Source organism: Labrus bergylta, chromosome 22, assembly GCF_963930695.1.
Source record: "Labrus bergylta chromosome 22, fLabBer1.1, whole genome shotgun sequence".
In the NCBI taxonomy this organism is placed as follows: domain Eukaryota; kingdom Metazoa; phylum Chordata; class Actinopteri; order Labriformes; family Labridae; genus Labrus; species Labrus bergylta.
The window spans coordinates 8,255,488-8,269,626 of NC_089216.1; the positions used below are offsets into that span (position 1 = coordinate 8,255,488).

The following is a 14,139-nucleotide window of genomic DNA, read 5'->3' on the forward strand; positions in this document are numbered from 1 at the left end:
ACATCAAACTATCGTCTTAAGAGGCTTCAGACTTCTCCTGATGACTTCATCTGAAAATCATTGAAGTGCCTCTTTATTAAGAGATTGTTGTAGCCACTGACCGTGTCTCAGGATGCTGTTTTTATAATATTGTTTGTTTCCATCCCCACTGTTATAATCCTCCATTCACTCAGCTTTCAACATCCAAAGTTCCCTGATTCTCTCCATACCAGCCATGCTCTCGCTTCATATTGATTCAAGCTGCAAAACACAAATGAGAGTAGCATGCCGCCGTTAAAAGTTCAGCTGTAATACACACTGTCCCACAGTGACAGCTAGTAACTCTACCTTTTAAAGAGTCCCTCATAAATCACTGTTTGACCACAGGAGAAATAACTAGCCTGCCTTTTTCTTTTTTTTTTTTTTTTGATAACAGCTCCCTATACAACGCTTTTATTGCAAAGTGATCACAAATGGAGGATTTTACACTCTGTTGGGCTTAAATCACTTAGAAGCAAATAAATCACTGAAGGGGGATGACCGCGTGAGTATTGAACGATGTTTCGCCGACATATAGTCCCTATGCAGGAATCTTTTTTTTTTTTAACACGGGGATCTAAGATAGGGAATATTGCTTTCACATGTTTCTGCTGCTTAAAGGCAGAATGAATCATTGAAGAGATTAAGCCTGTGAAAGGCTTTTGAGGATTAAGTCCCTTCCTGATATAGCGTTACTCCCTACACCATCGCGGATACAGTAGTTTGAAATGGGTCACATAAAGTATCTATATGGTTCCCTGTATCTGGGTAACAATGAGCACATTTATCAGATGCTAAAGCAGCAGATTGTTAATTACTGTACATGATCGTTCTGGTGTGAGCAGATTATTCTGCACTGCTCTGCTCTAATCAGCGATTCAGAGAACCTTTTGTATGTTTGAAGGGATGGGATCTTTTTTTTTTTCCAGGAGAGGCAGACACATAAGAGCCCAGAAGTCTTTGCCAGCGAGCGCAAATCAACCAGTGGAGAACTATAAAGAGCATCATAGATGACATAAAAATTGATCAGGAAGGATAAACTGTCTGATGCATCGGAGTAATAATTGCACACTTACGCAAAAAAACGCTGATAACTACTGAAATATGTGTTTTTCTGTAACTCAAGGATTCAAATTATAGATATGAATCACTTTAATTCGTGATGGGATTCCTTTATTGGCTCAACAGCATGAAATAAAAATGTATTTTATAGAGCTTTATTTTCTCACCAGGGGAAAAGAGGATGGAGTAAAGACTTGGAGTAAACAGTTTTATTATTGAGTTTTGAATCAGATCTACTTTTACATAACATACTCAGAGAAGATGTTACAGGCTCATATTTTCCAACACCACCTATTCTAGGAGACAGTTTCCCCCACAATAACTCTTTTTTTTTTCTCCCTCGCTGTCTTTAAACATTACACGGGGTGTTGAATACAATGTCGGCAATCGTGGGCGTTGCGTAAAAGGCTTGTTTCCATCTTTCCCTCTGATTTAATTTGGTTCATCTTCATGACAGATTGGAGGCTGCCTTTCTTCCCAAATAGACGCAGTGAATACCGCAGTGTCTGTGCCTAATGTTCTGCAATGTGCGACCAGCTGTCAGTCTTCATTCCTGTTATCAAACTATTAAAGTCACTTCTGCCATCCCGGAGGAGTTTCCTCCCTCAGCATCCTGGCTCTCTATCTCGTGTGCCTTTTAAAAATCATACTAATATGTTTAACATCAGATAGGGTTGCTTGAAGTCGTTTCCACTCTCACCAGTAAGGAAAAGCTGACATCGGCTCAAATTGAAATCAGAGGGGATAAAAAATTGATAAAGAGCAGAGTTTTTTCGGAGGCATTCCTGCCCCTCAAAGAGCTGGGAACAAGCTGCTGTGCTTTGTATTCTCCCCATGTCCAAATGTACGACTTCTCCCAGAATGAAATTTAATGATGGCACTGTTGGATCAGCAGAAAACCACTGGAGGCTTCAATATTTCTGGCTGATATGATAAACGGGTATGAGATCCGCTAATCTACTCCCCCCAGAAAGGGAAATGAGAGTTTGCTATCTTGTTTTTTTTGGGGGTTTTTTTTCCTTCTCCACTGAAACATTTCTTAGATTTTAAAGTGACTTTAGAATAAAACGATGAAAGCGTTGGAAGGAACAATGAATGTGCGAGTATCATGAGATTTTATTTGAGCGTCCATTAGTGTGTATTACACTGCATGTGTGCCATCTGTGCGGGTTGTGTAATGGGATCAGTTTGAAATATTAGTTTCTGTGTCTCATATTGAGATCAAAGTCAGGATGACAGATGAGTCTTGAGATGACAACTGAAATAAACCACCACCCTTCTCCCTGTCTGTCTGTCTGTGTGTGTGTGTGTGTGTGTGTAGGTGCTACCTTTGATGTGGCCATGCGCTTCCTGTCAGAGTGTCCGTGGAAGAGGCTCCAGGAGCTCAGAGCTTTGATCCCTAACGTCCCCTTCCAGATGCTGCTGAGAGGGGCCAACGCTGTGGGCTACACAAACTACCCTGATAACGCTGTCTTTAAGTGAGTCAATCACACACACACTCACACACACACACACACACACTTCTACATCTTATACCTACACCTTCTGTAAAAATAAAGAGACCACTGCAAAAGATACATTTTGCCTCAGGTTCTACGTGTATTTTAGGATTTGTGTTTTAATAAAATGAACTTATTTTTATTGTAGACATTTCTCCCAGCTTGAAAATATAATCTTCTTATTTAGGTATTTTAAAGTGACACGTGTTTTAAGATGACATATGTTGAAGAAATGACTAAGACTTGACTCCACACGATAAGACTCAGTTGATGACAGTTGATACATCAGATGAATACTCAAGAGGAGACATGATTCAACATCACACTTCTGTACTCGTGTCTTGCTGAGGCATCGCATACATCCTAAAAGACATTATCAGGGTCGTGTCACATTGACCCGCCTAGACTAAACTGTGACGTCAATAACACTGGAGTAGACGATAAGTCTACCAAACATCCTTGCAGATATCAGGAAGTTAACCCTCTCTGAGCTGTCCTTGGTGGTCTAATAACAGCTGAACTCTGTCAGGTCTGACTGACATTAGAGAACAGTGAATAAACCTAATGACGTCTGTTACATTATAATCTAAATAACTACAGACATTCCACCACAACATATTTGTCAGACCATGAATGCAATGAAAAGAAGCTCATATGGATTTTGAACAATTGATTACTAATGTTTAAACGAAGGACGAGTTCAGAAATCAATTTCATGACTCATGGCCGGCTTGTCATCACTCTGTCTCATCACTGCGAGGTGACGCTGTGCCGCTGTCGGGGGCAATCAACACGTTGGGAGGCTTGTCAGTTTTATCACCAGATCATCAAGTAGAAAGTGTAAAGTGTACCTGTGTTGATATTCAACAGGCACTGGAACAGAATGGCTTCCATCTGTGTGGAGATACTTTAATTTTTTGGGGGGGGGAAATATGATGCAAAGATTTAATCTACAAGTTGGGAAACGTTGTCTGCAATAAAACATCCAAAAGTTCATTTGATTTAGATTATTCACACACCTATTAATAGCAGAAATAGAAATCATTTTGCAGTGATCTCTTAATTTCATTTTCCTGAGCCGTATCTCTGATCTTCTTGAAGCCAGCTGCTGCTGCTGCTCCGTCAATCATATAATTATCAAAATGATCCCTGACTGAGATGTCTCCATAGGAGCAACATTGGTGTCCATCAGTTGAATACAGATCCTTTTTATTCCAGCGGCCTATTCGCAGTCAGGGCTATAGCATGAGTGGAATTTAAAACGGAAGAGAAAATGACTGCCTTCTGTGGGTAACAACATGCACAACTCAGTGAGACCAGATGAGGGTAATTACTCCAAACAAAAAAGGGCCAAACAGCAGCAAGCTGAAGCCACGGGACATCGCTTTTGGTGGCAGACAAGCGTTGTTTATTTGCCATACTACTCTGTTTCCAAATGTTCTTTTGTAATTGTACATTTCATAGTTATCATTAAAGTAGTTGTTAACATGATTAGGGTTCATCTTTTATTTGTGTTCCTCAGTTTAACTGTCTGTAGTTAAATGTCAGATTTCTGTTTGGGGCGTCATTCATAACAAACATGGCTGCTCTGATAGCATTTACTACAGATCGATAGTTGTTGCAGATCATGATGTGCGAGTGATCACTGAGGCTGGTGTTGTTGTTTTAGTGTTTTCAAAGCCCATCTGGGCAGAACAGCATGAGGAGCAGAACTGAACTATCCTTCTAACCCCCCCAGTTAATATAACGGTTTTATCTGAACTTTCACTTTTGCACTTTTTCCTGATTTGAAACAACTTCTGAATACTTTGAGATCATTCATTATTGACTTGATGAACTTTGTGTTAACAGTATTTCTCAGTAAAGATACATTAAGCATAATTCACCTGCAGTACATTACAACACTGCTGACTTAAATACACGATTCTGATTGGACAATTATCACAGCAGCAGTCTGCTATCCCTCAATGGCACACCGTTGTCTAGAAAGAAACAAAAAAAACATTTGGTATGAAAAGCGATTTCCAGGGACGCGGCTCTAACCACAGCTTCACGCGCGCATAGTTTCAGTTGACGGGAAGAAGTCTGGGTTTTCTCACCCTGGGGGAAAAGGGAAATGAAAAGAGGTTAAGATGCAAAACGGTCAGTATTACAGAGGAATCTACACAACAAAAGAAATCATAGTTTTGTGTGAAAGTGTTGCCTTCTTAAGTAAGTATAGCCGTGTAATAACTGGGCTAATGCAAAGTGACCTGGTTTATATAGCCGAGGAGTTCCTCAGGGTGAGATAAGACCTCTTCCATTCCTCTACAACAACCTGCTCACTGTACATTAGCTCTTTCATATTGCACCTTCTCACACCTATTAATGACCTATTAGTTATTTTTACCTTTTTTTTTTCTCCTTACCATCTCATTCTACAACATGAACCGCCTTTTAATGCAATACTCTCTTTTTGTATTTTAAATATACTGACCATTTCACTGACTTTTTTTCCCCCCCTTCACATGAATAAAATGACACCTTTCACATGCGTAGTGTAATTTCTCCCACATGTAGAATACAGTGTTCAGATAGGCTGCTTCTTCCTCTCTCTACATATCTAAATGATGCACTGTGCTGTAGCTGCATACAAGCCACAGAGCAGACACGAACATTTAATCAGGTCAACTCAGATGATGTTTGCATGTTGCCTCCCACCGTGTTCAGCGACTTGCACACAATTGACACAGCATGGATACAGAAATAACCATTAACGCATTTAAGGCCATAGCATCCTGTGCCTACACACATGCATAGACACGCCTCAAATACTTTTCTAAGCGGCTTCACGAGCTACCTCAATGATGTGCATGACTCATGTACACACACACACACACACACACACACACACACACACACACACACCTGCATGCTGATTTATGCACAAACACCGACAAGGACACACGCATGCAAAGTGTAATTCCCCTCACCCTGGATAAATTAGAAGTGGCTTTATGACTTATGCAGCTGTCCCCTCCTCCCTCTAACACACAGACCTCCCCTATCCTCCCTGTTTCTCTGCACCCCCCCCCCCCCCCCCCCTCCTATCATACAGCCATTATTTATCCCCAACGTTATGACTCCACTTTTTATACCTCCATTCATCTCTCTGCATTACACACTTCTCCCCTCTTCTTAACTCCCCTCTTTCCACCCCATGTGCTCATCATCTCCTTCTCCTCCCTCTCACTCTTAGAGTCCCATGGGGGGGGAGCGCCATAGTACACAACTCTGATTAATGGCTTTGATCTGTTTTCCAGGGTCTCCCAATCCCATCGCTCCTCGACTCTCTCCCACCCACCCTCTGTCAGTCTTCCATCCTTCCGCCCTCTTGAAGCCAAATTGGCCTGAGCGCCTTCATTAACAAATCTGTTTAATTCTAATTTACCTCATTCAAAGTGCAGGTCACATGCCCAAGATGAATGTGTGCAGTACTCTACCCAAGACAAATGTCCCCAAGGGGACAATACATTTTCTCGTATCGTAATGTAACATATGCATTAAGCCTTGTAGATTGAAATAATAAAATAACTACACAGTGACGCCTTGTAAGGGCTGAGCTTTTCCTAACAGGAAAACGATTCTTGTCCTCTCACAAATGTACACAACAGCTTTGTTTTTTGATTTGCTGCCAAACAACATCTAGCTGTTTGGCCCTTGTAAGCGTTCGAGGAGCTAAATAAATAGTGGACGCACAGACGTCGGACCAATAATCCTCTCGCGGCACAAACATTAAGTGTGTCTGTTTATTTGCTCAAACAAAAGCTCTCAGTGTGTGTCAATATCGCACTCACAGCAACACAGCCACTGTAAGCGCTCACCCCAGTTCTGAAAAACCTGATTAAGATACGGAGGCCAAGGCAATAATAGGAGGGATTTACCACTAGCAGCTTGGATAATGAGGCGGGTATACATTGCTCCGCAGTTATTGTGGGCTCCTGCAGGCTGTGTAAGCTCACTTTTCATGGCAAAGGTGAGGATATTGTGTTTGCGCAGGTACGATGATATTTATGACCGGAGATAGGGAGATGAATATAAACAGCTTATCCCAACCTGGATGGTGCTCTATTATCCAGGATACACTGTGCATGAAGACAAACTCATTATATTTGTCTGAGTGATCATCCTGCAGTGCTCAGTGCTGCAGTTTAAGCCATGACAGCCTCTAACCTATTTCTGTCTCTGATTTGAATGTGGATTTAAAAAATGCATGCAGAGGAGGGTACATGCCGCTGGCTAACAACATCTCCCTCCCCCAGGTTCTGTGAGGTGGCAAAGGAGAATGGCATGGACATTTTCCGTGTGTTCGATTCTCTTAACTACGTGCCAAACATGCTGCTAGGCATGGAGGCCGCTGGGGCTGCAGGCGGTGTGGTGGAGGCCGCCATCTCGTACACAGGCGACGTCTCCGACCCGATGAGGCAGAAGTACTCGCTGGACTACTATCTGAAACTGGCAGATGAGCTCGTCAAAGCCGGGACGCACATTCTTTGTATCAAGGTGATGAAATATGAATAAGACTGAGTGTTTTTAAGTGTTTACTGCTGAGAGTTCCAGAAAAAGATAACTTTTTTTTTTTTTTTCCCTTCACCGTGATAATCTGACAATTCTGGCACGCATTGTTTGCTTCTGTGTGCAAATCCCCGCCCATCTGCCATCAGAAGAACATAAAGCCAGTTGGAAAGAATCTTTGTGAGAACTTATTCACCCAGGCGTGTTTACACACTTTATTACACACACATCCACTTGTTTGCATGCGTGTCAACATAACAAGGGCCTGCACTAACTACAGCTAATCATTATGGCTGTATTACTTGGCTGGCGAGCGTTCATTCATCTTGTGTTCATTTGATTTGATCTACGATAAGTACCATTGGCAGGTAATGGCCTGGCTCAGACTACAGGAGTTTTGGACCTGTCTTTGCCCCTCCCTACATTATCGGAGGTTTCTGCTTCTTCTGGTAACATGAAGAAGTTTTAACATCCACTTCTAGACCTCATGAAAGTCCAACTCAACAGAGTCATACCCTCAATATCAAACTTTTTTCATTAATAAGGATTGACTATTTGAACAATAAAAGTAAATCTTTTGAATCTGAGAGAGAAGGAGATCAAGAAAAAGTAAACTAGCATGGTTCTGCTACAAAACTCGGGCCGTTCACGTTGTTTTGCACTGTATTCATGTTTGAGAATAACGTCAGCATGATTTCAAGTTTCTCGTTGTGTTTGATGCAATTAGATTTTTGAATTATCTTGGTCTTTAAACTCCTGTAGTCCAACCCTCAAACTTTGAAATGTAAAACTATAAATTATGAAGGTGTTGGGATTATTTGAAGACATGGGCAGGCTGTTTTAAATAAGCATTACTACCCATACTAAACACTACCACTTCTCTAACCATTATCTGATATTAAAATGCCATCATGTAAACTGACATGCAGTAAAAAAAAAAATATATAATTAATTTTTTTGATACTGAGAACAAGCCCGCCTTTCGATTAGCATTTATTTAAATATAAAAGAACTCGACATGTGAACTGTTGAACAGAGCAGAAGTTTTTTTTTTTTTTTTCCCACTTGCCTCCATCAACACAACTTGTGTACTTGAGCCGCTTATCTAAATGGAATGGCCCGATAACGCTCACATGAAATTAATTTCTTTATTCAAGCATGACAGAATATTTTCAAACGTGAAATGATAAACTCCCGCTCCACCCCGGTGCAAATCATCGCACACAGCAGTGACTATCTCATAAAAGGCTTGTTCAGCTAATGAGGTTAACTTTTAAAAGAGGAAATGAGCAGCATGCATTTTAACTTCCTGCTGTGCAGTGATCACCAAAGGGAGCTTAACGAAACATCGAAGCTCCATCTGTGAATTTCTGTTGATATCAATTAAGCTTTAGGAACTGTATTCATCCTCAGAAGAAGTGTCCATTTGACACCTTTTCTAAAAAAAAAAAAAAAAAAAAAAGAAAATCAAGATTCTTGTAGACTTTTTCTAAATGTGCTGAGTGGCTTCAATTTAACATGTTGCAATTCTTTATTTATGGAGAATTTCAGTCGTCAGTAGTTCTATCCTGGCTCTAATGGCTGAAAGAAGTTTTGGTGTTTGTTGTGAACATGCTGTTTTCAACTCATCCGATTGGACCAAATGATCAACACATAGTGTTCTGTTCAGCGTTTATGAAGAGCCTCGGGCCAGTTCTGCATTCACAGTCCTACTAATGAGAATGAACACAGGTTGTTCTCATCAATCATGTTTCACTTGGTCCAGGACTCGATTTCCAAATTCTCATGTTACAGAAACCCACCAACGCAGGATTAATGCATAGAGATACAGGTTTAGATCTGTGTTTAATAGACTCACTAAAGATCCTGGACCAGAGAGCTTTAGAAAAAGTTTAAATACCGTAAAAGAGAATATACCTTGTTGTGTATTTTTCACATTTAGATTTTTAAGCTCAATGAAAGCAAATATTCATTCACCCCCTTAACCCCCTCTTCCTGAATCCCTTTTCTTATCAGGATATGGCCGGCCTTCTGAAACCAGAGGCCAGCAAGCTTCTGATCGGCGCTCTGAGAGACCGTTTCCCAGACGTGCCCATCCACGTGCACACGCACGACACTGCAGGAGCCGGTGTAGCCGCCATGCTGGCCTGTGCAGAGGCTGGAGCTGACGTGGTGGATGTGGCTGTGAGTGTTGATCCAATTTCATTCTGAAGATTTCTCACAATGTCAAGGGACCAGTTTGGTTTGGATTTCTTTAAGGGTCCAATTACTGCATCAAAACATGAGTTGGAAAGTCAAGATGCTATTTAAATCTTTTTTTTTTTTAATGATCATTGAAGGTTGAAATATTTCCTTCTATTTGTCAGGATTGAAGCTTGTCATGTTTACTATTTGGATACCTAGGTCATCCCACAAATATTCCTAACACAAGATTTTCCCCTTGTTGCTGCAGCATTGTGAAATCTCAGTGAAACATCAGAAATGTTTTCCTGACTGTGTGTACTGATGCGTGCTGCCAGCATGGGCAATTTCATTGAAACATTTGGCCGCACGTTTGCAGTTTGGACTGGATCAGCTAATCAATTCAGGTTCCTGTAGGGTTTAGTTTAGAAACAACAAACCGTCCACCAGAAAAGCACTCCAAAAACGTGTTTGCATTGCCTAAACACTCACATTTTCAACATATGCGCACACAGATTTGCACCCCTGAGTAAACCGTGCATCCGTTCTCCATGTAGATGAAATCTCACCACGCGCATCTTAAAATGAGGCTTAAAAACAAAGACTCTTTATCAAAACACTTTTCATAACTTTTCACTTGGCAGGTTGACTCCATGGCCGGGATGACATCACAGCCGAGCATGGGAGCCATGGTCGCCTGCGCCAAAGGGACCAAGCTTGACACGGGTAAGTCACGTCAGAGTCAGTGAATGGAACCAGAGAACAGACAGTTTTATTTTTATGCTTAAAAGGTGCATTGAAACATAACTTATCATTACTGCTAAGTGGAAGAAATCAGGAGAACAGGTTGGAAAGAATAGGTGAAACCAAAATACCTTTTACTATCCACTTAAAGCGGTTAATGAGACAGAATATCTATCAGATTATCAGTCTTGCTCAGAGATTATTACTGTGTCTTGCTGAGTCTCCTGATTCTCATGAGGTGAAAAAATCAATGAACAGATCAATAAATGACAGAGCGCATCACTAACTACGGCTGTATGTCAGAAAGGCCGACACATTCTGCTCAGTGATAACGTAGAGAGGAAGGCCAACCCTCAACCCAGCCCAGGTTGACAAATAAGAACCGGTTTCACTTTTACCCTTTCTGTCAACAATGCTAGAGTGAACAGTCTTTAATCAAGTCTGAATTCCTGTCTAAAACCAATCTGTTCAAACCAAATCCGTCTGACTGTAAGCAGGCCACGACCGATACCGCACTTCTGTCTGGAACAGAATCGCTACATTTGGCCAGAGCTGCTGGTCAGTTCTGTTGCTGGTCAGCATCCTATCCTCCTCTCCTCGCTCTCTGAACTTTGCATCTCAGGAGCCGAGGGCATGAGCATTAAGGGGGTTTAGATGATTCTCTCAAGACCTCTTTGTTACTTTTTGCTATCCCAACCCACATTCCTCCAGATTCCGGGATTTTACCTTCTCAGCACATAAGTGGAGCGATGAATTTATGTTATGTTCCTTCTCTTTGGATTTGCTGTTGTCCTTTCGGTTTAGATAAATTGTAATTTTAATCTGCCATGAGAAATCTTAACTGACCGCCCCAGTGACCCCTCTGCGTCCCCGAGTGAAAAATAAAGCGCCTGAAAACTGCTGCTTAAAAATTGAAAGTAGTAGAGACAGACTAAAGGAATGAAAACTGATGTAACGTTTGCTGCTTAGTTATGTAGAGAAATGCTGCTGGGAAAACCATTCCAGCTCGACTAACTAGATGTGATAGCTAATTTCCATAATTCAGAACCCACAAACGGCCTGCTAATTTTGTTTACACTATATTCACAGCTAATGTAGCATCTACTGCTTTAGTGCCGGATAACATTAACATTCAAAGCTGCTTGTTGCAGTATAGTGGCTAAATGCTAATGATATTTTTTTAATGGACAATTCCGTGTGCGCTAGTTTTCTGCTTTGATGTAGGTACAAAAATGTCCCTTATAAGCTCTGTTTTTGATAACCATGGTGTGTCAAAATATAAAATAACACTCATTAATCCCTACCTCTGATTGATTGTTTTCTCATGAGGAAAAGATGAGCCTTGATACTATTGAGACTACTACTATTAAGAAGTCAGAAGTGTGTAATGTCCTGCTTTGGAGGAGTCAGCAGTAAAATGTCTTTTGGGTGCCATGGAAACAGGCTTTAATTCTGTATTTGTTCAATGTGTCAATAGCTATTGTTTAATTGTTTTTGTCTTCAACTGTACAACCTAAGCTGTGAGTTCCTCAGCCTTGTGGTTTGAGAGCGCAACAGGCTCTATATCCCACCCTTGTGTTCTCCCTTTTGTTATGTGTTAATCAAGGTTCTGATGCTATCCCAGTTATAACCCGCCTTTCATGCATATCTGAAATCAATCGTGTTGTTTACATGCCTATTACCTGTCTATAAAAACAAATTTGAACCTTCTTGTGACTTCGGTCTCCCTCACACCCCCCTCAGGGAAAGACAATGCCTCTGATTTTATCTATTGTCCTTTTGATTGGCCTTTATTTCTGTGAACCTGTATGAATTTGTACGGGGCTTTCTTGAGTCAGAGAGTGTTTCCATAGCTCCCTGTGACCATCGCTCTCCACTGCAGAGTATAAAATCAATATAAAAAAAACTCATCTGAACCAACCACTGAATCAGATCTAAAATACATGTTTTTTTCTTCCACAGCACCTACAAGACCTCATTTAAAAAAATCTATCAACTTCAGCATATTTTGAAAATGTCCTTACCGTCTAAGCATTATGATACACATCCCTTCACATGCCCTGCAAAAACATCTATCATTACCACTGAAAAAAACAAACACCACTTCACATAAATCTGAGACAATGCATGCTTGAGTTTTTGCAAAATCTTTAAACTGAGTGTTACGAGGCCAGGATTTAACCAACTCGGCGATATTTGTCAAATACATGAAGAATAACAGTCGTAAAGTTGCACTGTGTGAATTCAAAAGTTCAGTCTAATAATATTTGAATTCTTGTTATTGTTCAGCAACGTTAGTGCACGACAAAACTAAAACTGCCTGTGTATTCCATTTACTGAATGTGTCGCTCATACCTTAAAGTGCATAAGATACAGTTACCTTACCAACCACTAATCCAGCTGTTAGACATCGTCTGGCTATCGGCACTCAATGTAAACAACACTCTAAAAGCAACGCTAAGAGTCATGGGTCATTGTCTGAAAAGGACATAAAACACTTACTGAACACTTACTGAAAAACAAAGCTGTAACCAACTTTCAGTAAACATAGTGATACATTGGAAGTGAAGAGATGAAATGACTCACCAAAAAAAAAAAAAAAAGGTTTACCATCCTCCTCTGGCTCAAATCAATCTGTAAAGTTCTTCCTCTGAGAATTTGATGCTGCTTGATCAAATGGTCCTACCATTTCCAAAATTAACCAAACGTTGGTTTAGCTTCTGTTTTTTTTTGTTTTTTTTGTTTTTTTTACCACAAAGGCTGACCCAAACAGCTGATCTGTAGGGTTATACAGGCATGCAGTGTGCATAGGTTGAAAAAGCACAGTGTCAAAGAAAAAGGCTAACATAAGCTTCATTCAGATTGATTAAATAAATATCCAAAGAGTTGCGTTGTGCACCTTTTTGTGTTAGTACTCGAGCCAGGTTTGCTTTCACCTTCTACTTTGCATCTTGAATGATCTATTGATAAATATTTCATACAAACCAACCTCAAAAAATCCTAGCTGCCTCTTATATACTACTTCAAAAGCACCATTTCACTTCACTCTCTTGGGTGTCTCATGAAACACTAATAACATCACCAAACAGTGATGCCCTAAATGTCCAGACACACCCTGGAGTACACCTCTACCTACCTTTTTTACTGACGAGTAAAAAAAAAAGGTTATGCTCCTTGCATTTTTAGGCCAGTTTCCTATTCTTTATCATTTCTTGGCGTCTACATTTACTGCGTAAGTGGCCAAACAGACGCCATGATGTCACGTTAATATTTGCAGTGCAGATGCAGTGGTGTTATAAAGCACAGTGTGACAATAAACATGAGCTCTTGCTGCTGTTCGTCCCTCAGGGCACCCTTCAGTCGAAATGAGTTTCTTATCTAGGCTCATCTTTGCTGCAGAAACTGTTAATAATCACACAGGGAGAAAAGTGTCTGAGAGGAGGAAGCAAATACTTTAATAACCCATAAAACAACACAGCAACAGAGCCGTTAAGACATGCTGTGTTCCAAGTATGATGTGTGATTGTGCTTCAGAAGGAAAAACATCCCAACTCCTCTTCCCTCCACCTAAAAATTGAAGCCACAGCAGCGTGCGACAGGTTCACATCCCTTCTCCGGAGCCGGCAGAAGCTGCTCAGAACTGTGCAGAAAACATGACACATCACAGCATGACAGTATCACAGGGTGAGAGAGTCATTCAGACACACTCCAGTTCAGTGACACAATATCCATAAGTGAGCTCACAGTATCCAGAAGAAAAAAAAAAAAAAAAAGGAAGAAAGACAAGGTCGTCACTCAACCATGAGAGTGTCATTTTATACGTGGAATTTAAATGTTCTACACTTGAGACAGTGATTAGGATGCGGGATGTTTCCCCCGACCGCACACACACGCGCGCACACACACAAGCATACTTCTAAAGTATCCTGATGTGACCCTGCTGCATGCATTATGCATACACATGCTGACAAACCCCTCTCACTTCCCAATTCTGTTACATGTCACCTTTGCTCTTTTTATTTCTTTTAATTTCTTACTTTCTTTATGATCCCCCCTGGCTTCCATCTCCATTACCTCGCTC

General features: G+C 40.8%; 1 protein-coding gene across 3 annotated transcripts in view; it reads left to right on the forward strand.

Moving 5' to 3' along the window:
• The window catches only part of LOC109991341 (pyruvate carboxylase, mitochondrial), a 272,579-nt gene that overhangs the window by 223,748 nt on the left and 34,692 nt on the right, over positions 1-14,139 (forward strand). For all 3 annotated transcript variants that reach the window (XM_020643641.3, XM_020643643.3, XM_020643642.3), the window contains exons 16-19: positions 2,402-2,558; positions 6,881-7,121; positions 9,150-9,317; positions 9,959-10,040. In XM_020643641.3, coding sequence (XP_020499297.1) covers positions 2,402-2,558; positions 6,881-7,121; positions 9,150-9,317; positions 9,959-10,040 — 648 coding nt within the window. The remainder of the gene's footprint in view (positions 1-2,401; positions 2,559-6,880; positions 7,122-9,149; positions 9,318-9,958; positions 10,041-14,139) is intronic.